This window comes from Haemaphysalis longicornis, unplaced genomic scaffold (assembly GCF_048455015.1).
Source record: "Haemaphysalis longicornis isolate Haplotype H1 unplaced genomic scaffold, Haemaphysalis longicornis Haplotype H1 scaffold_5, whole genome shotgun sequence".
Lineage (NCBI taxonomy): Eukaryota > Metazoa > Arthropoda > Arachnida > Ixodida > Ixodidae > Haemaphysalis > Haemaphysalis longicornis.
The window spans coordinates 23,369-50,093 of NW_027526385.1; the positions used below are offsets into that span (position 1 = coordinate 23,369).

The 26,725-nt window shown below is 50.0% G+C and overlaps 2 protein-coding genes across 2 annotated transcripts in view; one reads left to right on the forward strand and one right to left on the reverse strand.

The window, feature by feature from the left end:
- Nucleotides 1–18,019, reverse strand: part of LOC144137747 (AP-5 complex subunit zeta-1-like) — a 38,012-nt gene extending 19,993 nt beyond the window's left edge. Inside the window, exons 1-8 of the mRNA XM_077669685.1 lie at nt 17,796–18,019; nt 15,742–15,931; nt 12,841–12,887; nt 12,079–12,176; nt 8,131–8,346; nt 5,001–5,156; nt 3,298–3,335; nt 1,244–1,397 (exon numbers count right to left, since the gene is read on the reverse strand). Of these exons, the coding sequence (XP_077525811.1) occupies nt 1,244–1,397; nt 3,298–3,335; nt 5,001–5,156; nt 8,131–8,346; nt 12,079–12,176; nt 12,841–12,887; nt 15,742–15,931; nt 17,796–17,944 (1,048 nt within the window). The 5' untranslated portion in view covers nt 17,945–18,019. The remainder of the gene's footprint in view (nt 1–1,243; nt 1,398–3,297; nt 3,336–5,000; nt 5,157–8,130; nt 8,347–12,078; nt 12,177–12,840; nt 12,888–15,741; nt 15,932–17,795) is intronic.
- Nucleotides 18,020–18,322: 303 nt separating this feature from the next.
- LOC144137748 (uncharacterized) lies at nt 18,323–26,245 on the forward strand. Its single transcript, XM_077669686.1, has 4 exons — nt 18,323–18,567; nt 19,820–20,114; nt 21,309–21,425; nt 23,448–26,245. The coding sequence occupies exons 1-4, from the start codon at nt 18,328–18,330 to the stop codon at nt 23,591–23,593; spliced, it is 798 nt and encodes a 265-aa protein (XP_077525812.1). The 5' UTR covers nt 18,323–18,327; the 3' UTR covers nt 23,594–26,245.
- The last annotated feature ends 480 nt before the right edge of the window (nt 26,246–26,725 follow it).

Consider the following 26,725-nt stretch of genomic DNA (forward strand, 5'->3'; position numbering starts at 1 on the left):
GAGCTTCCGCTCTACGTGCCACTACCTTCCCTCACACTTCTGCTGTCCTCTACAGAGCAGACTCCTTGTCCTGCTGTCACTTAGCTCCCTCGGCCTCCACGTGACGAGGGAATCCTACTGCAGCATCGTGGTTGCCTGCAGACCTTTCCTTCCATCTTTTCACCCCTGGTTGCAGCTGTTTTATTTCCAGACTGTGCCATGGGTGCCTCGATTGGTGCTCCTGATTGGCTGCCCTAACTGCATGCAGCAAACACTGTGCTAGCAAAAACACAACGAGGACTAAGAAAGATGCCACAGGATGCCCACTAGATGCACACGGGACTATGCGTCTTTCCTGGTCCTGGCCTTGTTTTCGTTAGTAAAATGTATTCAAGTAATAAGCCCAAACTGCCTGCCTTAGCTGCCCACAGTGGTTAGCCCAGGGCAGAACCCATGCCGATGTTTCCTGGTGCAAGGAATACACAGCCTACACGCAGCAATTCCCTCCATCGCATACACATGTGGCTACAACTTCTGCCTACACTGGCTGTGAAGATACTCGGGGGGGGCCATTGTAAATGCTCAGACTGCAAACACTGCTCCCACAAAGAAATGCCTGGCCACAGAGGTTCTCGCTCCACACTGCAGCAGGAATGTCACGCAGAGAGCTGCACTTACAGTTACACCCAACAACGTTTACACGGATGCAAAGAAAAAAACTCCCCAGGCACTTAAGCCTGCTGTTTGAAGGTGAAAGTCTAGCAATTGTGAAAAGCCTTGTTACTGCTGAATCGTGTTTGCGTCTATTTCTTTGCTTTCGGTCTCTCTTCCTTGGGCATGGATTACTCTGGCCGGCAGGTTGGCCTTCCCACAGGCCTCCACACGTGCCCATACACCTGTCACAGCACACACATCAGGCTAATTTTCTATTCCACTCTGACACAGTGCCAGGTTGTCCGTGCAATTAGCACACCTGGCTGCTGCTTTGGCGACCCGAGTTGAAATCCCACATGAACCCGAGTTATCCTAGCAGTGGTCATTTGGGTGTCATCCTTGCTGACGCCAATGACGATTATGATCTCGTTTTCATGTTTGATGAGACACGTAAAGTTTTCGTCTTAATAGGGATGTGCACCCTGATTCTGTCTGCCTGGTCACGATTCCCTCCAGAGCAGTGCAAACTTCCATGCCAAGACCTGCACTGGAGGCAAGGGAGAGCGGCCGGATGTCCCCTTGCCCCCTTGCCCCCCCTTCCCCCCTTTACCGTGGTGGAGGAAGAACTGGAGCAGGGCGGCGCCCAGGGCCACCCTGCCGAGGTGGCCGGTGGCCATGCGCTGCAGCACCAGCATCACCTCGGGCACCTGGCTGGCGTCCAGGCGGCACACCAGGTCCAGGGCACGCACGCACTCCACCACGCACTGCACGCACGGGGGGGCGCACCACAGGCGTGTCTACATTCCAAGGACACACAAGGGCCACAGAGGTCCCCCACGCAAGGAGAGGAACGGACAGGCCGAGAGGCCCAGCCATGGCACGGGCAGGTCAGCCCGACACTCCCACACCCCCAGTAGTTGCAAGCGTGGTGGCCCCCACAATGGTAGCACGGTGGAGCAGAGGCAGCACAGAAAAGAGGTGCTGTCACTGCATGACCGAGGAAGAGGAGGAGGAGCAGAGGGACAAATGTTTAGGCACAGTCAGTGAGGGGAACTTGCTGCAGACAGCCAGCGCATCAGCAGGAGTGGTTACTGCAAGACTAATTGGCTGGAACTGTTGACTGACTGCTGGCCGGTTGCCATGGGTTGACTGAAACTGTTTATCTGACCAACCATTTCAACCCTTCCTCCATCCATCCCCTCGTGTGGGCAGCCTTTTTTTGGCCCACATCGCTTGGATGTGTGCCATGCTCGGATGCATGTGCCCATGTGCACAACAGCTTTCCTGTAAGCATCAGCCATGGCATGTGTCACAGGCAGCAATAGCAGCACACACAGCTCGAGCTATGAGCAGATGCCGCCCGAGAGGAAGAACCAGCGAGTATTCAAAAAGAAAAAAAAGAGCACAGCCCTTAGTATTGCGCCAATGATACCCACACCGTATTGAAGTGCTCCAGATTAATTTCAACCACACCTGGGGATCTTCAACGTGCACCAAAATCTTCACACACAGGCGCTTCAGTTTCCGCCTCCATCAGAAAAGCGGCCACCGTGGCCAGGATCGAACCCACAATGTCCTCGAGCAGCACAACGCCTCAGCCACTGGGCCCCCGCTGTGGATGTTAGCATCCTTCTGTGCAATGTGGCTGCTTTATAAAGGGACCATACGGGCAAAACACAAGCTTGGTTCATTCCAAAGATTGCCTCGTTAGAATAACACTGACACCACTTTTAACGCACACTTCGCTCAAGTAAGCTACATAATTAGGAAAAATTGGAATGGCCATGCAACCCACTAGCTTATTTCCCGCAACAGAATTTATGATGTCATATGTTCCCAGCTGTGCGACTAGCTGGGACTGGCAAAAGTAAACAAAAATTAGGCACGGCTTATAAGCTTGCTGAATGAGCTGTGTGCACTTAAATGGAATGCATATTCATTTTACACCAGTAAGAATATTGGGGTAAACAATGAAAGTTACAAAAATACACGTAAGCACACAAGTACTGATGCGCACTGCTGTTGGTACTGGGCGCACTATGTTTTAGCTGAACAGCACTCCGCTGCTTTGAAGTTGCCTTGCACGACACTGGCCAATCCGTGTAAGCGACGTTGTCTTACATGACCCTGTTTGTCCAGGGTACCCCATGTTTCACGAAACGATTACTTTCTGCCGCGTTGGGAAGGCTGATGGCAAACAAGGCTGCAGAGCCGAATGACGCAGTCAAAGTTCGTTTCAACACGCGCACTTATGACTTCATGGCAGACGACACGAAAACACACGCTTTGGCGGTAGAATCAAAATTTTAACTTAAATGAATGAACTTCTCAGTGCATATGGCATCATTTGCTGCCGGACAAGCACTGGGGGCACTATAAAACACGAAATCTATCGAATAAAACAAGCTTGTATTTTGTCTGCATGGCCATTTCACCCTGCTCCTCCTCCCAGGATGAGTGGAAATGATGAGCAGTTCATGTCGTGAGCACAGCCTCCCTGCCAGAGTGGAATGCACATCAGAGACAGATGCGCACACAAAGGCGCAGAGGAGGTCACTTCCAGGTCCCCAGGTAAGGCTCCCGGCATGGGAATCAAACGAGCCAATCCCCAGCCCCGTCAGCTGGCCAGAGTGAAGCAGCAGCATCGGAGGAAGGGCCACTCACGTGCTGCTGCAGCTCAGCGTCCTCCGCATGCACGGGCTCTAGAAGGGGGAAGGAGGGAGAGGGGGAGAAGGAGAGAGAGTGAGGGAGGGACAGAGACCCTGGGCACACAATGGGCTGGTCACACAAACGAATGCACTGAAAGCATTAGTGTGCCTCTGGGAACTTTTGTGGGAAAATACCACCTCCTACTGATGTGAAACACCCCTGGGACACAGACAAGGTGAGCATAAGCATAACTTCTCAGCTTGGGAAACGAGCCGAAACCGAGTCCTCGACTTCTACGCGCAGTGGGTAAGTGCATTGCTAGGCCACATGTAATGGGCACGTGTATTGTGCATACCTGTACAAGGGGCAAATGCTTATTCCAAGGCTGGGTCAAAAAGAACAAAGCAAAACAAAGTGCCCAGGAAAGCACCAAGAGTGCCGGGCTGTGCGGGAACAAGGGAGCAAGTGCATCACATGCTATCACTACGGTCCCTAGGAATTCGGCTAGCCTGCCGTTTGAAGATGCCATCAGCTGTGTTCTTACAATTTTGTAAATGTGGGTATGTGCTGGCCTGACGTCTCCATTGGCTGCAAATGCAGGCATGTGCCAGCCTAGCATTTCTACCGGATGCAACATGTCTGTGACTGAAGAGGGAAGCAACAAGATGACAAAAAAATGGAAATATAACCTGCACAACTGCCAGTGCAGTACAGGGAAGGGGGTTGGTGAGTAGTATACGGCAACAGGACATCAGGCCTAACATAGCAACTGGGGCCAAACATCCTTAGCCAGCACTCGCAACCTGACACCATACAACAGCTTGGCAGTCTCAATAGCCGCTACAACCAATGTGCATGGATTTCGCTCTACAACTATGCCATATTTGTAAGTGTTGAATAGTTCAACTATTCAACACTTGCAAACGGTATAGTTGTTGTGCTTTCATCTGTATATTGCTTTGTGAGTTTGTTATTTTTTCACTGTCATTGAATATTTAATTTGCCTTTTTTTTTTTGCACATGAAGGGTTGTTTTGTGTGAACTCCTAGCTCGTGGCACTTCCCCCTTATGTTTCAAATGTTATTTTCTTTTTCTGATCTGTGTACTATTTGTATTCTTTTTTTTTATTCAGAGAGAGTCTGCTTTTGCCTTAAAGGCTTTGCATTTACATTGTAACAGTGACAAGACGAGGAAGTGGACCATTGCACATAGCGCCGTGCTTGCCCATCTCAAAAGAAGGTGACGTATACAGTGTGACGTAGCTGTGCTTGTGCCAAGATGGCTGACACCCATTAAATCACCGCCTCCTCCATCATGGTTAGTCTTCTCGTTCTGCCGGCACACAACAATATTTTGTCTCTTTGAATGCCTCCTTTTGATGCATTTTTTTCTAGTCATCACCCTGTACAAAATGAAAACCCCCTCCCTTCTGTAATGCCCGCTGGACACAGAAGGCACTTACATAAATAATTAAATCGAGGCACATGCAATCCAAAAAGAGTCACTGGCTACCAGTCATCGCTCTAGTCTGAAATGGGTAAGTGAAGCCTTTTCAGTGCGGGTGTGGTAATGCATCAGCTGCACCCCTTCTGACTGATCCAAGTCAGGTTTGTAACAGTTGAATGAGCATACACTAACCGCAAAAGTCCCCCCCAAATCGCAGCAACCCCAACCCCAGCTTGTGCCTGAAAGGAAGAGGGCGGGCGGGGGCCACTCACTGCGGCGTGCCTGGTCTAGCAGGCAGAGGCAGTACTTGCGGCAGGCGGACACCAGGCTGTCGTCCGAGTAGCCCAGCGCCACCGCCTGGCCCAGCCACACGCCCAGCACCGAGAAGGCCGCCCCGTTGAGCCACTGGTCACCCGTGTGGAACTTGGCTGCACTCGGGGGAAGCACAGGGCAGGGGAGAGGGCCACGCATTGCTGTTTAGTCTAACTGCGAGCTCAGTTTTTACACAATGTCAAATCATAGAGATTCATACTACTAGTATATATACTAGAGAGAAATGTGGCGCTGCAATCGCATGCCGCCATGGTTGTCACCATAGCATCTGGCAATGTTCCTGTCCTACCTGGCTTGGCTAGCCCTTTGGCTCTTCTCGCTACCAAAGCCAAAATCCACAAAAGAGGGTAACTTTTTTTTTTTTTTTGTCTTGGTCGCCTGGCGTGAAGCTTCCGAGTGATTCGCGACAACTAGATCTACCAGAGCCGTAGTGTGCTGCTGATGAAACAACTTTCTCCTCAATCTGGTCAATTAACTTTAAATGATCTTACAATATGATTGCTGTCTCTTAGCAACTTTTGGGCTTGTTGGCAGGCCATGACAAGGACAAGTGAAACGTCCCCATCCATTCTACTGATAAAACAAGTTTAAATATTCATTGAACACATTGAACATGTGTCCTTTTCAGCCATAGAGTTTCTCAATATCACCTAGAGCGGAAAGTGTTGCTGCAATCGCACGCCAACATGGGAATTGTGGGTACTGTGCGAATCAGATTGGCAGCAAGTGGCTACTAGTACAAAGGGCTATGGATTAGGCTTCTCGGCTCGGAAGTGCTTGTTAGTTCTGTTTTCGGTATGCTTTTCCGTTTTCGGGATGCCACTTTCTGGCATTCAATGGCTATCAAAGATATGTCTAAATAAGAGCGTGATTAGCACTTAACGCATGTGCTCGCGTCAGTGGCGAGTTTCTTAAGATGAAGGGGTGACCACATGCAGTGAAGGCGACAAGCGATGCTGAAAACGTAACTCAAAAGGTACAACAGCAGAGTGCACTGGGTGACAGCGACAAGCGAAAAAAAATTAATACACTGCCGCCAATGTACTCTGTTGTCGTCGCTCATCGCTACAGTTCACTGTATCACCGCTGCCGCTCGTTTGTGGGCTGCTTCTGGCCAGCAAAAAGCGAGCGAAGGTCCCAGCGACCTGTTCATACCGCTTGCCGCCGCCGCCCACACTGCAGCCACAAAATAAGCTACGCTAGCCCACACTATCCGTTTTCTGCACACATTCAGTTACAATTTTCGCATCGTTCGTCGCCGCCGCTGCGTTTACTTACTCCTTGAAGCATGCACTGCCTTGGCAGGCGCAATGGGGCAACACACATAGCAACTCGACAAGCCAGTATTTATTTGCCATTTGAAGCATTCATGCAATTTCATAATGCTTTGCGCGCGTACTTGAAGACTTACTTGCAGTAACAGGCTTCACTTCTACGCTAATTTATACCTGCATAGACAAAACAAATAAATACAACGGGATTATATCATTCTTGCATCGGTAATGCTGCATCGCCTGCCAAAGCGCGTAGCATACGATAATGAGACTAATGAGAGGGACCAAGAACACAGCTTTAGACAATATAAATAATTTTTTTCAGCTAAATATTACAAAAAATCAAAGAAAACCTCACCCAGTTTGAAGAATGTAATAACTTAAAAATATATCCGAGACGGCCCGCTGTATCTGGCAGCGTGAGCCAAAGGCAGGACTTCTACTTTTTTCTTTACTTTGTAACCCTCTCATTTGTTTTGCAGCATAAGACCTCGAACACAGTGCCTTACACAAAATAAAATTTGTTGACAGCGGCATTTTCGGCAGCAATTTTTTAAACAAAAACTCAATTTGAGTAGCCATGAAGTCATTGCCGGCCATGCCATACCGAACTTTCGGCTGAACTACACACTATGGCGACACTCATGGAGGCATAGAGTGCTTCCGCCGAATCATGTTGACGCTAGCGCCAGATTCCACTCTAGGTAAGCTAGTGAGAAACTATGTTTTCAGCCTCCTGCATGCTGAATTTTTTAAAACGCAGCTTCAGTGATGTTCCTTTAAATTTCACCAAAGTAAGATCCATTGTGGAGTACACCTGCACCATTTAGGACCCACAATTTGATAACTGATGTGCATTGCTAGAACACGTCCACTTGAACTAGTTTACCGTATTTTTGAAAAAGAGTGGCACTGATCCAAAAATTTTCTTACTACCCCCTCCCCCCGCACTTTCTACCTAAGTGACACGACCATAAATGTAAATTCGTGACATTGGCTACCGTAGTAATGTTTACAAGGGTTCTTTTTTCCCCCATTCCCCCGTTATATTGGCAAACGGACTAAAATACCAAGTAACATCGTTGCTTGTACATCTGACGCTCTGCTCCACACGTTTTTGTCACACTTGTAACTTTTTCCTCTTTCTTTCTTTCTTTTTTTTTTTTTTTGATGACAATCGTAGGGTTTAACGTGCCAACGCAACGCAGGCGATGAGGCGCGCCATAGTGCAGGGCTCCGGATTATCTTCGACCACCTGGGCACCTTTAACGTGCGCCGAAATCTCCCACACACGGGTGTTTTGGCTTTTTGCCTCCATCAGAAAAGCGGCCGCCGTGGCCAGGAATTGAGCCCGCGACCTCGTGCTCAGCAGTGCAATGCCTTAGCCACTGAGCCACCGCCACGGGTACTTTTTTTTTCTTCTTCAACAGTGACACTGCTTGTACATTTGACGCACTATTGTGCTGACTTGTGTCACAGACCCTCACCTCTCTTTTTTCCCCCATGTGATGAATTGTATGCATGTATTCGTGGATATCCCCCTGCTGTAATGCCTTATCAGCACTGCAGGTAATCTGAATAAATAAACAAACTTACAATTACACTAGCTTTTGGCAGCCCCAGGCAACTTTTGAGCTATTGGTGAGCAATGCCAAATAACGATGGAACCCTTCTCCGCGGTACGTGGCGGCAACCTGTACTGAAGCTTGGCTTGCCTAGACACTGATGCCAGACTTCCCTCTGGTGCATACCAATCGGTATGGAACTCCCCGTGCCAAGTGCAGCCAGCACCGACCTGCGGTGAGCACCGTGAAGGTCTCCTGCGAGACGACCCCGTCCAGCTCCGAGACGGGCTGGGCGGACTCTGAGCGGCGGAAGCGGCTGCTGGTGCCGGTGGCTGCCGACGGAGGGGGCCCCGTGACGGAGGACACGCCCACCAACCGGGGGGAGGAGAAGAGCGAGCAGTCCAGCAGCCAGCCGGGCAGCTGCTTCAGGACACGCTCCGCGTCCCCTGCAAGGACAAGGGGCCACTGTGCACCTCCTCACAGGCTTGTTTGTTTGAAGTTTGTGCGAAAATTAGACAAAAGAGATCACTTTCACCAGAACGAAGGTCTCGCTTCATCACTCCTTTAAGTTAATCCCAGCTCGGGTAAAGCAGAGTAAAACCGTTTAAACACAAGAAAAATGTCTCCAAAGTACTTTCCATCTGCTTATACTGGCTGAACAGCACTACAAGAAACAGCTAGCAACACACAAAAAAAAAGGCTACAAGACAAGACATGACTGGAATTGTTGAAAGGACACTAAACGCTGAATGAAATTCTGTTTTAACTGAAAGATCATGTTTTGTAGCTCTCTTGACTTCTGTTCGACAAGCAACGATGCAACTTTTGCTGGGAAATAAGCAAACAAAGCTGGCATTTTTCTCACCCATTTCCCTTTTATTTTTTCGCGATGTAGCCATTACATCACAAAGTAGGAGCGAGGCACTGATGCGGTTTAGAGTGTAAACGGTTGGCGCCAGGCGCTCTCCCGCCAGCAACGGCATCTTTTAAGTCTTGAAGCCATGGCCAACCCTGACAATTTTTCTATGGCCATGGAGGCTGGCCTGGGTTGTTATGATTCATCCCTGAAGGAAGTAGAAGTGCCCTTAAGTGCTTGAACGGCTGGTGTCCCCACCTACACCGGCCACACAGACCCCATCGAGCCAGCCACGAGAAAAGTCCCTTCAGAAGCGACAGGCGCCCTTTCAAATATCATGCAAGCGCAACTGCATGGCTAGCCCCATTCAGGCAGGCGCTCTCACCTCACCTCGTCTGGCCATCTCGTCTGGCCATCACAGCCATCTCATGCTTTCTTTTGCACGAACCTAGCCCCGTGGCCCAAACATAACAAGGGTAGAGTGAAGCACGCTATACGGACTATCAACAACGGCTCGCGGCGAATGGAAGAGCACAAGATCGGATTGGTCGGCTAACCATCTACAGTAAGTACCCTATACCTTTCACAGGCGATTAGGTTTGAACTGATAGCAACATCCATGTGTGGAGAATGGGAGATTAACCTCCAGCAGTGAATCTTGTTTTTTTCACCGCTTCCTGGTGGGCACATTGCTTACAGAAGCTTGGGTTTTCGCTATTAGGTCATTGACTTTGCTAATTGCACACCAATGCTTTTCCAAAATGAAACTGAAAGCATGCATGATGGCTGACTGAGGAGTGAGGGAAGCAGACTGCCTCGCAATGCATAAAAGCTGTAGTCTGTGTTTTTAAAATAAGATGAGTTCACAGAAAGTTCTGCTCAACAACTGGGGAGCTGTTTATTCCAAGAAGGCGTCTACAGATGCTCCTCCAGTGAGCTCTCGCCAGTCACAACTTTTGCGATGTCACAAACCGCAGTACCCAAATGCGTGCGGGGCATCTACATGTTTTCACGTTTCTGGCATTTTCTGCCTTGTTAAAAAACTGCTAGTTGTGAGAATGGTGTGTTAAGATCCTCAGCACCATAATCCATCAATACAGGGCAACTTGTTTCCACCCTTTACTGTCCCTTTAAAGGGGCCATGCAGACAAAACACAAGTTTGGTTCATTCGAAAGATTGCCTCACTAGAATCATGCTGACACCACTTTTAAGCAAACTTTTCTCAAATAAGCTAGATAGTTGGGAAAAAAGGGAATGGCCATGCGACCCACTAGCTCATTTACCACAACAGAACCATGTGATGGCATATGCAGCAGCTCTGCGCCTGGCTGAGGCCGATAAAAGCAAACACAAGTTAGCAGGGCTTGCAAGCTTGCCAAATGAGCTATTTGGGCTTAAATTAAGGGTACATTATTTTTTCTATAGCAGTAAGAGTGGTGGGGTAAACATTGGAATTCATGAAAGTGCTTGTAAACATAGAAGTATCGATGTGTACTGCTGTTGGTACTGTGCGCACTATGCTTGTTTTAGCTGCACAGCACTCTGGTGCTTTGGGGTTATCTCAGACGATACTGGCCGATTCGTGTAAGTGATGGTGTCTTAGGTAACATCACGTTTCACAAAACAATTATTTTCTACCTTAAAGAAAACAAGCCATGTAAAATTAGTCAAATCAAAGCAAAGGCAGAAAATGGCCCTTCGTGGCATGGTGGCGCCATCTAGGTTGACTAACGGAAAACGAGGCTCTCCAATTGGTTGGAGAGCGGGTCTTGTGATGCCATTGCAAACGTCGTGAAAACACAAGATTTTGCGGGGGAATCAAAATTTTAACTCGAAGTGATAATTTCTCAGTGAATAAAGCATCGCTTGCTACCGGACAAGCGCTGGGGGCACCATAAAATACAAAATCTTTTGAATAAAACAAACTTGTATTTTGTCTGCATGGCCCCTTTAAGCATTGACAGTTTCCTTGCACATACCGTATTTTCCGGTGTATAAGTCGCGGTTTTTTTCTGAAATTTTCGTTGGTGCGTCTTATCCACCGGTGTGACTTATGTATGGAATAAATCTGGTTCGCGACAGCCACGCGTGGTCAGCGCACGTTGAGACACAGCTCTATGGTGTAAATCAATCCCAAGTCCACCGGTACGCCATTTCTCACAGCCCATATGTCGCTTCCGGATATTGCACCAAAGAATTTGCAGCTTTTTCTAGTCAAAAAGAATGATAATGGCCTGTGACAACCACGTGTCACTTTAGGCCATGCACAGTAACTACAGTTCAGAATAAATTCAAAGTAACCTCAAACTGGGTTGCAAAAACAAAATGCAGCTCATGAATTATTACAGACAGTTACTCTGAAGGAGGTAAACGTGCTGCTAATTTTTAAAATGACAGCTTGGAGATAAGTTTTGATTTTCGTGCCGCTTCCCGTCGCGTCACTTCCATCCGCCATGACACCTTTATTGCGCTGATTTACGACAGCACACAAGAGACGCACGACGTTTGGAGAGGTGGCCAAATGGGTCTCCGACTCTTGGGACTCCATTTCTACAAAAACAGTTGTAGCCGAGTTGATAAAGGCCGGAGTAATCCGGTCCGCGAGTGGTAACGATGTTGGCGAAGAAGACATCAGAAAGCCGGAGGACGACAGTGATGCACCGGTGGAACTCCCACTGAAGATACTGAATTATTTGTTAGCGAGTCTGAGGAAAAAGAGTTCAATGGTTTTGCCTAAACGCCGTCCGTAAGTACATGCCATCTGTGTGTATCCATAAACCATTTTTGAGAAGCTAGTTATATCCAGACTTTGGATGTTATATGCCCATGTCTAGCCCTGCTTACAGGGGGATACGTTAATAGGCAGCCGCCGCCGCAACCATGTACCTTCACTGCACTTTCTAACGATCTTATTCACTATGAGTTTACCTAATTAACAAGTGCGTCTTATATACCGGTGCGTCTTATACAACGGTGCGACTTATATATGGTTTTTTTTTTCAGAAAACTCATTTTGAGGGGGGGTGCGACTTATACAAAGGTGCGACTTATAGACCGGAAAATACGGTACATAGACAAAATTTCTCTCCTCCATGAATCCACAATGATGTATCGATCATGAGAGGCAAACTGACTGTCGTAGGCCCACTGAGAAAAAAGGGCAGCCTCTTTTAGGCAATATTCATGCAGCGTTCTGGCCGAAGGGCGAGGCACGCTGCAGCCACTGTGCTGCAGAGGTTCTTTCTCCCCTGTGCCTTGCAAGGCACGGAGGTGTGCACTGCAGCCGACTGGCCCCCGTGCACTGCGGGAGGGGGCACTCACCCCGGGAGAGCAGGTGTGGCTGGGCCTCGGCCACCCGCGTCAGGTACAGCAGGATCTCGCGCTTGACGGGGGCCCCCACCCCCGTGTCCTCCAGGGCACTGCATGGTGATATGACCGTGGTGATAACACTGCCCCACAAAACTGGCCCAACAATGCAGTGCAGTGTGAAGAGGAGATGGTGGAAGGCAGTGTGTGGCAGACTTCTTTCACACACCGCGTAGCCTTGTGTGCCATACTGGCTGTACCAGGCTGATCACGCGGGCTGGGAGGAGAGAGCGTCCACACACGAGGCAGGAGAGGAGACCACACACTTCCCTCGCGCTACATCAGCTGGTACTGGGGCACACGCCATTTCCCTTCCACAATCTTGTGTGTGAACACTTCCAGCCGTTAGGTGTTTCAGGTTAAAGACAAACAGTATGGTTTTCCACATTCTTGAACTCCCAGTGCAACAAACAAGGACGCTGGCAAGACAAGGCACACTGCAGTGCCTGCACTGGAAATTCAAGAATATGGGAAACCACCTGGCCTAAGCACCAACGTGGATGGTTTACTGTGTTGTGCCAGTTCAGTGCTAACACAAGGAGAGTCATGATTCACATCAAATGTGACTGGCAGCAGAAGTGAAAGCATCAGCAAGTGCATGACTAGAATTGAGAATGCTCGCCAATATGAGATGCAGGTTAGAGCAGTGCAGGATCACTCAGACCAGGAAAGCAAAGCACCGCTTCCGCAGGCCTACTCCAGTGGCATGCAGCCCACCTGAGAAGCTTCTCCAGCAGGCCCCGGAAGTGGGGGCTGTCTGTGCCCTGCAAAGGAGGAGGACCCAGCTCACCACCACGTCCACAAATGCTGCCACAAGAGAAGGCTCCCTCCCAACAGTGCCTGCAATGCAGTCGCCTGCACAATAGTGTGCCCATCTCCTGAGAGGCTGACGTACAGACGCACCTGTACAGCACACAATGGCCTCCCACCTCAACAGTGGCCCAATCCAGGCTTCCCACAGTTTCAGGCAGCGCATCTATCGTGGCAACTGCAAAAAGCAACGTTAACACCAAGCAGGCAATAATGCGGCCAAGCCTTGAAATGCTCAACGCGATGGGAAATTAGTTTTAACCCCACGGGGACCAACACTACAGAATACACAAGTCCAGCACTGAGTTTTTAAGTGCAATGCACTTCTTAAGCGACCCTGAACCTGCGTCCACCGGCGATGTCCGCATAGCATACCCACGTGGGGGATTGGCCAGGAATCTCCTTGTCTTCCTTGGCAACGGGGGGAGATGGGCGCGCGCTGCCTGGCCGCTGACATGGCACATACCCACGTGGGGGATTGGCCAGGAATCTCCTCGTCTACCTTGGCAACGGGGGGAGATGGGCGCGCGCTGCCTAGCCGCTGACATGGCACATACCCACGTGGGAGATTGGCCAGGAATCGGGCGTGAGAAGGGCTAATGCACCCGCTTAAAGGAGAACTGACACTATATTTCAAAGCTGAGATCCGCTCTAGCAATCAAGTACAACAACAACACAAATAGGTGTATGTGAATAAATGCATCTTTCTTTCTTTGTAGTTGTGTGTGTGTGTGTGATCTCTCTTTCGCGAACATTACCGAACCGCGCAAATTCAACTTGCGCATTCGCACTTTCACATTCTTCCCCTCGGGGAAATGCGGGGAAATTTTTGTTTCCCCCCGGTTACAAGTAAAACTGACAAATCAGTGTTAACTTCGCTGTTGAAGGAACTCATGAGGATACAGACTGTAATGGAATGCTTGCCCCAAAATATGCACTGTTCGCACAGGTGGGATTTATAAGGACCTTGCAAGCCATCCTCACACGAGAAGGGCAAGATGCAATAAGGGAACTTCTTTTTTTCCCAAAAGGCACGAGGAAAGGGTGCTGGGAGGATTACAGCAGGCTCAAGGTAACGCCCGCAACTTGCTGGAGGGCCTCAAATGCCTACAGAATACATTATTGGTGCCAACGTAGTATCACGCACAAATGAAACCTGACTGTAAAAATATAATTCAGAATACACAAAGTTTAAAAAGGTGGATAGGTTGTATTCACTGGCATGGCAAGCATGCTGGCAACCATGTGTGCGTGCCCCCATGCCGGAGCCTGCACGTCCACGTTGCTAAGGCGACGAAGTGTGCACAGGCCATGCGCAGAGCTTGTGCAGGCAGCAGTAGCAGCAGCATTGTGTCCCATCGAGCTCAAATGCACTATGTCAACGCCAACTACTGTTTCGCATTGTGTGCTACAGCCTACCTGTCGCAAGACACGAGTGAAGTCACCAGCACAGATCAGCTCATTGCCAGCTGCCATGGTATCAGCCATAAATTGCTAAACTCTTGGCGAGTGCCTTCTCCTTTGGTTGCTTGCTGGTAGATGTCACTAGTCCCCCATCTAACAATGCACGCACTGCCACACTACTGTCGTATCTCAATCAGCATTTGCGTGAACACTCGCTCTTTTTGGAAGCATTATTTGGCTTTTGTACAAAACGAATCTGCCGTGGGCAAGCTGTGAGCACACCTGTGTTGATATCCGTGGTCACAGGCAACTGCGCTGCATTAGGTTCTTTTAAGGACGGTCACAGGAGTACCCGGGAGCTGCGTGTCACGAATTTAATCTAAGAGTGAGCTGTGTTCCAGAACTCTCTCGCGATAGCCGAGTGCAGCCAGTTTATGTGCATTTCTTGCGATGTCGCTGCAGATGCCACAAGACATTGGCGGTTGGCCACGCAACATTTTGTGTGTCGTGCCGCTTTCTTTCACAAGCTCTGCTCCATTCCCCAGTGGTGATGCGTAGTTCCCAAGTGAAAGTAGAGCAACACCACGCAATGTCACTACGATCGTTCCAATCTGTTGACGCAATAGCTGACCACTGGGTGGTAACGGCACAGAAGGTGGACACCACGGCCTGTTTTTTGTCCTGCGAGATGAGCAGACAAAGTGAGCACCGTCATGGCAGTTTTCAGTGTTGCTGCCAAGAGAAGTTGTGTGAATATACCCGCCGCGGTGGCTCAGTGGCTAAGGCGTTGCGCTGCTGAGCACGAGGTCGCGGGTTCGATTCCCGGCCGCGGCGGCCGCTTTTCTGATGGAGGCGAAAAGCAAAAACGCCCGTGTGTTCGAGATTTCGGCGCACGTTAAAGATCCCCAGGTGGTCAAAATTAATCCGGAGCCCTCCACTACGGCGCGCCTCATCGCCTGCGTTGCGTCGGCGCGTTAAACCCTACAATCAATCAATCAGAAGTTGTGTGAATACCACCTATATAGGGGGGCCACGAGAGCATTTTAACATTTTTACTCCGCCACACAACGACGCTGGAGAAATAACTGAGGCAGGACCCCGCAAACCACGTCATGTCAGCAGCCCTTTCTTTTCAACACACACACTCCACGATGACAATGAGAGCACATACGGCCGACCATAAGAGCAGATGAAGAAGAGGCTGCATGGCTTCAGCGTCTCCTCGCAAAAGACACAACTTCAATAGAACGAAAGTGTGCCTTTTCGTGGCGAGCTTCCCACTTCCCTGTTTAATGCCCGATGTGTGCGTGGCCACGCAAGCTAAGGAACGTGAAACAGGGTCACAGCCTGCCCCTCCAACCCATCAGCAGCAGCAGCAGCAGCAGCAGCAATGTGAGGACACACCTGGGCGAGCAGTGCCGGCAGGAAGAGCGCCAGCTGCTGGGGCGGCAGGGGCAGCAGCATCTCCTCGAGGCCGTACTGGGGGCACAGGGCCTCCAGCACGGACAGGGCCAGGTGGCGCCGGCCGGGGGGCGCCCGCTCGTCCAGCACCGCCACCAGCAGGCTGCTCACGGCCGCCTCCTGCTGGGGGATCCTGGAAACAACCCAGGGGGGGAACAGGGCCACTTGCAGTGCCCACTGGCTCGTATTTCACATTCGGCACATTTAACAGCCAGCAAGCTGTACTCGCAACTAACCAAATTTTTTTGCGAGTGTGTACATCTAAGAACACTCGGACATGATGAAGGGCAAGTATTCCCAGACACAATAACTCATGGCGTTCCTACGGCCATTCCATGTTTTCACATTAAATGATGCTGCACACCGCGCCACACCAGACGACGCTCTTCAGATCATAGCGACAACTAGAGCACGACAGCGAGGGTGGCAATTCAGCCAGATAAAATAGAAAAAAAGTTGCGGGGCACCTAAGATTCTTTGTATGATGTCAACATGCATTACAGTCACCTTTTGATGAGTTGCAATAGCATTGCGTGGGTGGGTGTATTGATGCCGCTGCCGATGGGAGTCTCGGTGAATTGGGCATGGGCCTCTGGTGCCTGTTGCACTGGTTAAACCCCCGAGTGGGTATGCCAGCTGCAGGGGTCGGTAATATTCGTGTCACAGCCAAACAGGGAGCTGTGAATGGGCCGTGAGCTTCCAGCACGAGATTCTGTTCCCCTGTGGGTACTTCCTGCACACACCCAGTGCTGCCACACACTGACTTGCTTGGGACACTGCTTCTGTTGTTTTGAGCAACCGCTTAAAGAGTTCCTCAGTAGCCTAATGGGTAGAACCATCGGCTTTAGAATGAACGGCTTGGGTTCAAGTCCAAGAAGTGCAAATATTTTTTGCAAGGCCCGTTATTTTTTTTTTTACTACAAATTGTTCTCTTATTTAGTTCAATTCTGCATATTCCTTTGCTAAACAAGGGTGATTTGGTATCCTGTAGGTTGGCTTAGGGGTGGGGCACAGCACACCGACATGTTTAGTTAGCGTTCTGCATCACACCAGAAGTGCCTGGCTTGTACCTATCGCACAACGGAATATCGCGCCTCTTACAGCAGCTGACATCGTCACTAACCAATCACCTTCAAAATACTGTGTGAATTGTGGCCGCAGCTAAATGAATATTGGGGTTCGTACAGATGTGATCCGCTGACGGTTGCTGTCATCTCACAAGCCAATCACACTGAGAGGGTATGTTGGACTTGGTAAAAGAACAACAACAAACACCACCAGAGAAACCACTGCAGCTATGTCCCAAGGTAATGCCAGCCATGCTGCTTGTTGCAAACGACGAGGAAAAGGAGGCGACTGAAGACGTGAGAGACGAAGATATGGGGTCACGCTCACCACCACCGGCTTGTGTACATTCCAAGATTTTTTCATTCTCTTTCTCTCTTTGCTTAATGCTTGTTTCTAAAATAAACCGGGTCACATTAAAACATTTACAGGCAGCCTCCTGGTCAATACCCCGCGTGGGTATGTGCCACAATCCGGGTTTACCAATCAACCAACCAGCCGCGGCTTGTGGCTCCTTTATCGTGCACAGATGGGTTTTGTTGCTGAAACAGCCGCGAGCTCTAAACTGCTGCTGTCATCGTGACTGGCCAATCCACCTGTCTGGCTGTGTGGTGAGGCCGTCGCAGCAAATGAGGAGCGCATATTCTGGGCTTCACACGAACCGATGCGCGGCGCCTTCGGATTTCAAGTAAATTGGCACATCAACCATCATTCAAACGATGCGGCAACGATGACGCATTTAGTTTTTTTTTTTTTTTTTTTTTTTCTAAGGTGACTTCACATTATCGAAGCTGGTGAAACTAAAAAGGCCTACTTTAGTGGAACCTCTTAAAAACTGAATCAACGCAACACGCGCAAATTAACGGGAGGCGCGTAGTAATTACGCCGAACCATCGGCTTGGCAAGTGTCAGCGCGCCTCAACTGGACTCACAGCTCGGGATCGCAGTCCAGCACAGCGGCGTGCAGCTGCTGAAGAACATCCTTGGTGAGCTGCTTGGGAAGGTTGTCGAGCAGCTCGTTGAGGTTCAACTTCTTGTGGCTGCGCACGGAGATTAGGTCGTCGGCAAAGCTCGCTGCCATCTCCACCACAGAACAGGGAGGATTTTTCTCCACCCTGCTCGCATGCTTTCCCAGTCAGCTGATCCCACTCACGGACAGATGCGGAGACTGTCGAAGAGGCGCTGGTTACCATAAAGCTTCTACCTGGGGACATTGTCTGGCATCGTTAAAATTCTCTCTCTTTCTCCCCTGCATTATTGCATTACTGCATTAACCAAGCCTTATTATTTTTCATTTTTTACCAGGAACCGAACTAATCAATGTTACTTGCTAGCAGAGTTAAAACAAACTATATTATAGCTTTTAAGTGTTGGCTTTTTGTGAAGCATGTATGTAGCATTTTTTAGTGCAAATATCATCATCATCATTTATTGTTTATATCACGTGGTGCGGTGTGGTGTTCCATGCGTTCCATGGGTGTTCCCCCTTCCCTCTCCACGGCCGCTGTGGCGGCTGTGAACCGGCGCGTAAATTTTCCGTGCCAGTTTTTGGAGACAAGATTCTATAGGATGCGCCTCTCCGATGTCCTGGCCGTCGTGTTCGGCCTGTCAGTGTTCAGCGAAGTGGCCTACTACGTCTACGTGCGCGCTACGCGTAAGAGGAAACGCTCCCTGAGCAAGAAAGCGCAAGACCTCGGCAATCAGGTGGGCTACGTGGTTAAACGTAGCGAGTGATAGCAACCTGCTGATCAAATTCAAAACGTGCACGTGAAGTATCAGGACGTTCGGCCCTTAACCATTTGCGCATTCTCTCTCTCTCATTGAATGCCACGTGGTAGCGCGTGGCATTGCCTACCCTACTACAGTGCATTGCAGCGACGCCATGAAGAACTTTAGCGCATGCGCAGTGCTTGCGGGGCGAAAGTGAACGCGCGCGGGTGATGAGAGGTAACCTGTCTATCTTGTTTTCTATCGCAATAGTAGAACTGAAATTTTGCTTGCGACTGCAATTTAACTCCTAGTATAGAATTTTTAAGCTCCTGAATTTTTGCAACATGATTAAACCAAAACTGAATGGGCTGATTGTTGTAAACATTGCCTTAAAGGGACCCAAAAAAGCCTTCTGTAAAAGTTACAAAAGGCCTGTATTGTCGCGTAGCACCAATATAGCGATGCAATGCCGTTGGAATTATTGATCTACATTCAGTATTAGCTGCGCCAGAAGCAATTAAATGCACCTCTCCCCACTTGCCGATCGACTCCTCCTCCCTCTCTGCTTCCTTCAAAGCAGCTGGAAACACCGGTAATAGCCATGTGACATCGCGACGCTCGACTTCCATTCTGCGCTAGCTACATTCCTGCGCCTAGGCACGCGTCAATTGCTGCGGACCCGCCTTTGCCTCGGGATCGCGCAGGGAAGAGCAGCCGGACCAATGGCACTCGCCGGCGATTGGGCGAATCAGGGGGCGCCTTCGCCGTTGTGTCAGCCACGGTCGGCTCGCTGCGGCGTCGCGCTCATCGGCTGAGAAAGGTGATCTTCAAAAATTGTTTACAAATTATCCGTACGACGTATGGGGCTCACACTTGGCTCAAAAATTCCCCGTTATGTGTTCCACCACCTGAATGCATTTGATTGCCACCTTCACAAAGCTTTTCGGTGTCCCTTTAACTTGGATCGTGTCGCAAATGCAGTGTGCCAGTGCAAAGCTTTGGTGGAGTTCTGGAATGCTGAGTATGCGATGTCATGCATTCTCCTGTGTTCATGCCTGAAAAGAGAATGCACATTTTGATGAAATTAATGTCGCTCGCTGAGTCATTGTCATTACCTGATAACCTGCACTTACTAGGTAATTTTCTCTTGCCTAAAGCTACCCAAGTTGGAGATTGAGTGAAACAGTGCTTTCTGCATACAGTCATGGAGCTGCTGAGCTGAAACATGGCAACATATCTGTCCCAGGTAATTTTTTTCCCCGACGAGGGCGTGGCGTGCCCCAAGGCGATGCACGACAACTCGGACACGTGTGGCAACTCCAGCTGCAGCTTCCTTCATGGCCCCACGTCGCTCCGCACACTTGTTCACACACTCACGTCGGCGGACCGCACGCTCGACGTGTGCGTCTACATGATCACCTGCGACACCCTGGGTGACGCCATCCTGAGCAGCCACCGCCGCGGCCGGGCCATCCGCATCATCACCGAGGCCGAGGGCGTCGACACGCCGGGCTCCCAGATTGGCAGGCTGCGCGAGGCTGGTATGGGAGCACATCCCTCTCTTTGTTTCTCACCATCCTTTGCTGTTCAAGCGTCCCTTGCTGTTCCAAGTGTAAGTGCTTTTCACTCCAGCCGTGCAGGATGTCACTTCGCAACTCTTCCACTTCGTGAAACATAGCACGTGTCATGTCTGCATTCCTTTTTTTCATCACCTCTGTTCATACCCAGTGGGCAAACCCAGCGGTGCCTCACAGAGCAATGCCAAATGTCTCTTCAGCTTGGCATGCACTGGTGTATGACATTACATTCGTAGGCAGTATAACAAGCCAGTCATGGTGGAAGCAAGCATTTTAGAGGTTGGGGCATTTCAAGACAGTCTGGAGCAGCAGGATTGGCACTACAGCTAGATTGTACTGGTTTGTGTTGGGAGCACAGGACACAAAAAGCTTGCACATGAAAGGGACACTGCAGCACTTTCGATGAACGCTTTCACTCTTTCCTTTGCGTCTAAAAGCACTGCGAAAGCAGCACAGGTGGCACTGCGCGATTTGCTCGTCGCACCAGATACGCCTTCCGTTTTGGCTTTTCTTTTGTGGCTTTATTTTTGAAGTTGCTATCGAAAAGCGTTCATTGCTGCAACTGAAGGAAAACTGGCCAGCAGCCACTACATCATGGCCTTAATGGTGTAATTCCAGTGGTTGAAGAATATCAACACCGGGAAAGAGAAAAAAACCTTTTGAGCAAGTTTCCAAGTTATCTGGTGGGCATAGAGCAGTAATTTTTGGCTGAGGTACCTTGTGACCCCTAATCTAAGTACTGGATGTGTTGAGTGACTACGTTCTGCAAGCATTTAAGATTTCAAAAAAAGTTGAAAAAAGTGTTGCAGGGTCCCTTAAAGGTAGATATGACAGCTCATTGCTTTCACCTCTTCCGTATGCTTTTGTCTTTGGCCACGTGTTTTTTTTTTTTTTTTTTTTGTGCTGTTTTGTAAGAGTGGTCACTGGCCAGCGTAGCCAGTGCCCAAAGCAGAGTGGCAGTGGAGTTGCCAATAGCCAACTGGTGCATTGTTCGAGTGTGCAAGGTAACTATGAGCCCAAAATAGGGCCTTTCCTCACTAACTGCCCACACAGGGAGTGTGGCCGTTGTTGTCTACATCACGTCTTGTGACCTGAAGGCACAGAGTGCGCAAAACCACTTGTACGGGTACCATAACCGGGACCCCACCCCCCATGCAGGCATTCCTGTGCGGGTGAACAACCAGTCGTCCTTCCTGATGCACCACAAGTTTGCCCTGGTGGACCGGGAGGTGCTGATCAGCGGATCCTTCAACTGGACCCGCCAGGCTGTCACAGGTGCGCTCTGCTGGTGGAGGGCCCCCTATCGGGGACGACACTCTGCCGCACTCTGCCGTGGGGAGCTGCAGCCGAGTCGCTGACTTTCCTAAGCACTAAAGTACTCATCTGTGTCAGGTTTTGACCACAAGGGCAACCATCGATCTTGCTGCACATATTACACCTATTCGTAGTGTGTCCGTTTTCTATGGCCACTTAGCTTAAGGTTTTAGGAGGAGGCACTAGTCACCCCCTCCCCCCCTTGTTTTTTTTTTTTTTTTTCATCTTTGATTTCTAGATATTGTATTTAAAGTTGTTATCTTGGTTTTTATTTGATTCGCCTTGACCAAGAGGGTGTGCTGTCGCCCCAGCTACATATTGGAGACTAGTCAGTGGTGTTGGCAGTGTGTCAAAAGTTTGTTGGCCATGCCAGTAGTTAATAGGCCACAAAAAAAATTAAAACACAAGCTTACCACTCTAGTGAAACTGAAATGTATTACGCCAGAAAGTCCTTGCAAACCCCTCTCTTTCTTACTGTCAAAAATTATTTTGGTCACGCTAGAACGTTATGCCTTCACTGTGAATTCCTTGTGGGCAGAAACTTTTGGCCTGGCCTAGAAAAATCTTGACAACAACTGTACCGTACTTACCCGATTCTAACGCACACTTTTTTTCCGGAAAAATAGGCCGAAAAATTGCATGCACGTTAGAATCGGATACAAAACCGAAACTGCTGAAACCGGAAAGTTTGTCCCACCCATCGCCATTTCAAGACGGCGCTAAAGCTTTATCAACAATTTTTCGGATGCAGGAAGCATAGGCGCCTTTTGTATCGGCGTTCACACAAATCATCAAATCGTTCCACTTGCGCGCTTGATGGCAGCAGTGGCTCCCACGCGTTCAAAACGAGCGGTCAGCTGAAGCGTGCACCTTTGGAGAAGCTCGCGGGATGGGCGTACGAGGCGTGGGCCACAATCCCATCGACCATGGTTTAACGTTCGTTCAGAAGTGTGGCATCGCGAATGCGCTTGACATTACCGAAAACAGGATGTTTTTGGTAATGGACAGGATGTTTTCGGTAAGTTTTTTCGGTTTTTTTGCCAGGAAAATCGGGTGCGCGTTAGAATTGGATAAGTACGGTACGTGTCCTCCCTTTGTACTGCTGCATGTGTGGCGCCGTGAAGTAGCGACAGGTGGACTGTGTGGGGTTCTACATTTCACACGCTAGTGATTTCCCACCCCGCAGCCATCGCGCTCAGCAAACATGCCTCGCGAGCGCCGGCTGCGGACGGGTCCGTTGTTTGCGGAGACAGACAAAGGAAGGAGGCAGCGAGGGCAAAACATCAATGGCAGCATTTATTGCAAAGTGCGAATCAAATACACTGCATACAGACTGTTCGTAGGCCATAACGGTAACACTGTGAGCGAGGCATTAAACAACACGAGAGATCGAGATGGTTCGACTCAGCGATGGCATACCGGAGCAGCGGAGCGCTGAGCGAGCGAGCGCGGTTGCAGTCTCCCAGCTCGCCCGGACGCGTCCCATTGTGGCATGTTCCCCAGGTCCGGACCGGCGCGCCGAAACGTCCGCTCGCTACCGCATCCCCAAGACAAGAGGCCGTCTCCTCGTCATGCGACAACCCACCAGACCTCGCCATTTGGTGGCACTAGTATAGGAGGAAGAACTGGTTCTCGGGTAAGGCAGAGGGGAAAAGGGTCAACGCCTCCACCCTGGCGACAACGAAACCTCCGGTCGCTGGCGCCCTCCCGTATGGCTCTCGTCGCGTGAGCGAGACGCATTGTGCAACGGCGGCCGCGATGGGAAGCTAGCCAGAAAGGGGTTCGCGTGAAAGTCGCGATCCTTACAACTGTTAAGGCCGATGCGGGTCGTCGGGACAGGAGGGACGAGATGGGCACGTCTGGGGGCAGAGAATGCATTCAGCTGACAAAGAGGCTGGGAGTGTGAGGTGACACTGGCAGGCAGCTGCTGCTGCTGCTGCTGATGACATTCACTGCTGCCTGTTGCTGGTCTGTCCTGCGCAGGCAACCACGAAAACCTGCTGATAACGGCCGAGCCAGACTTGGTGGACCTGTACGTGCAAGAGTTTGCTCGCCTGTGGGAGCTCTTCAAGCCACGCCCATTCCAAGCCCCGGACGGCGCAGTCCGCCAAAGCACCGAGTCCTGGTGACCCCCCACCATCTTATGGGGGGGTCTGTGCAAGCACATTCTCAGTGTATATAACACAGTTCCAGTTTGTACATAGCACTCATCACATCGATATGGGCAGGGGTGCTGTTACGCCAGCACCTGCCTGCTACCGTGTCACGTAAGAAAGTAGTAGCAGCATAGAAAGTTGGGCGAGTTGATAGCTGTCCATCTTGGTAAGGGATAGTGCACACAAAGCATTTCTTCCTCTGTCTTTCAAATGTTTGCACCATTCCCTACCAAAGTAGAGTATTAGTCTTGAGCAAGGGTGCACAAGGGCACTTTGGAGGCTGCCAGGGCAGTGGGGATGGGTGGAGGGGAGGTGTGTGGGTAGCCGAAGCAGTTCCCTTGTGTGCATAAAGATTGCCTATACACAGTTCTCCTTCCTTTTTTGTGTAAGTTATACCACATTAGCAGTTCTCCTTGTTTACTGAAAAATGCATAACGCTACGTGTTGTGCAGAAAATCTTGACGATTGTGGGTGCTTTGCAGCAAAGCCAGCTCCCCCTTGTGATTCGCTGCTGGCATGGAGATAGTAGGTGCCGTAGTCAGTCCTCACTGTACAACAAGGACTCTGTATTGCCCACACATGAAGAGTGTTGCGACAAGCCTTTGCAGACCTTGTGATTGGGTGTCCAATGGCCCATATTTGTGCACAAAGCGTGGGGCACTCAGTGGTCCTGAGGCTTTCACTCATGACTGCCGTGTCGCCACATGTGTTGTTGGAAGGTGGAGGTACAATTTCAGGAACCAATGTAGACCTTGAAATGCTTAACGAGCACCATTTCTGCATGAGCTTAACCTTGCTTTCCATTTTGCAGTAGCCTTGATTTGAAGGCCACTCGCATGAGTATCCATGTCTGTGATTGGAAAAAAAGGAGGGGGCACTTAGAACTGCATACATTCAACAGCCTATGCCAGTCACAGAAATAAAGGGTGCCTTTTGTGTCCGAATAGTTGCTACAGTGCCCACTGACAAGTAAGGCACCACCACACACCGTTGCATAAGGCAAAGAAATGGAATGCAATAGATCTGGGACCAGAGGGGAAAGGACCTGTGCTTTAGGCTGAGGACGCGTGCAGGCCAACAGTGTGCTTTTGTTGAGATCATCCAGGACTTGGAGTTAGAACGTTACAGTGCATAATGAAAAAATGTGGTTGATGCCTCTTTCATAGAAATCGGTAAAACACGAAAGTGAAATGTGCCTTCACAGGAGCATTTAAATGTTCATTGGGCATCCATATGAACTTGCACATCGCTATTTATATTACGTCGGTATGGCACCGTTAGCTGCATCAACGTTAGACGCTGGATTGCAGGTGCCGGAACATTGCGTAAATCCAACTGAAACCACAGCCCCTTGAAAACCGTGCAGCCGAAACGGAACCGACACCGAATGCAGGAGGTGGCGGGGGGTGCCTCGATTCCCCCGCGTCCCGCGTACACGAAGACGCTGGCATCGAGGCACCAACTGTCCGCGCTCATTAGTGTCATGATGAACTACTTTACTTCACTTCTAGACGGCATCTGAATGAAGGCAATAGTGGGAAAGATATAAGGCGTGTTCGTATACCTACTTGCGCTTGAATTCGTAGTGCAGTGGGCAGAGCGCTGTGTACCTCCCGTTGCAGCGAGAGAGTTCGTGGCTCGAATCCTGGCGCTGCCCCATCAATGGAACGATTTCTGGCGACGTCACTTCCGTGACAGATATGACGCCAATCAGATCTTCGTGTACCCGGGCATAAAACATTTTCGTGTTAAAAATGCCAACACGTGCTGCGCCTGCTGCAGTGGCTAAGGCATTGCATTGCTAAGCCCAAGGACGCCAGTTCAATCCCAGCCACAGTGGCAGCCGTTTTTGTGATGGAGGTAAAAAACAAAACTGTCCTCGTGTCAAGATTTCGGTGCACATTAAAGATCCTCTGTGTAGCAATGAGCAGTTCGTCACTCTTTTCCCGATAGCGGTGCGCCAAGAATGTACATCACATAGATTAGTGCGGAAGCCCCCGCCCACACGCGCATGTCACCTTACAATGTGACCCCGACAGAATCAATGCAGTTTCCACCTGAAGGGGTGGCCGTGGAGTTGGGAGCATCCACTTTTGTGTTGCCTGGCATATTGCAGCTGTGCAGGCCTAGAAGTAAACAAGTTTGATTGCTGGGTCATAGAAAAGGTCTTAGAAGTAAACAAGTTTGCTCACTGGGTCTCATAGAAAAGGTTGGTGCGTCATTCAGTGCACTGGAGAGATCACACCGTTTTGTTCTCTTAGTCCCTTTGCTGTTTACTGTTGGCTGTTACATTGTTATGGGAAGCAGAAGTGGACACAGGCTCCAGGGGACCCACACCAATGACAAAGCGCTGGGTGGCACGGCCTCAGCTCGAGCTGTCATGGCTACACTGTGAATAGATTCCGTCCCTTTGTAAATAGATCGCTTCATCACTAACCATCGCTTCTTGCTAGTCCTGTTGCCACATAAGAATACATGCAGACCAGTGTCCGTGTTCTGGCTGTTGTGTTGGGAGAGGCTTGTATGCAGCACAGCAAAATAAAAGGGCAGGCACTAATTGTGAAGTCAAATTTTAATGGGACAGCCCTTAACATATAGTATTGTGCAGGCACATACAATAAAAATGCCAATTGCCGAGCACCCGCACGTGAGCTGGGACCTCGCGATGACCACCTGGCAGTTAACAAAACTATAAAAATTCCTAGCGGCCATGTGCGCGTACCTGGGGACGACCAGCGAGTGTGCCCTGTACACGTTCATGCCAAGCATACACACTCAGGGAGATTGGCCAAGATTGCGGCGACTGCCACGCAGTTAAAAAAAAGAAAGTGGTGAATGCTCGTGTGTGCGTGCCTCGCGATGGCCGTCCAGCGACCCCTGCGCATGTTCGTTAAGCCAAGAATACTTAGCTACTGAGAGTGGCCAAGATAGCGGCGACGGCTCGGCAGGCAAGAAAATTTGTATTTTGCGCGTTCGGTTTTCTGACTGCCTTGATGGTAGTTCGCGTCGCAGCTGACAGATGGCACCACCAGTCCACGGCGCGCGCGCCGCTCGTGGGACCTTGTTCTCGGCGGTTGCACTTGGTCTTGCAAGAGGTAGCGTCAA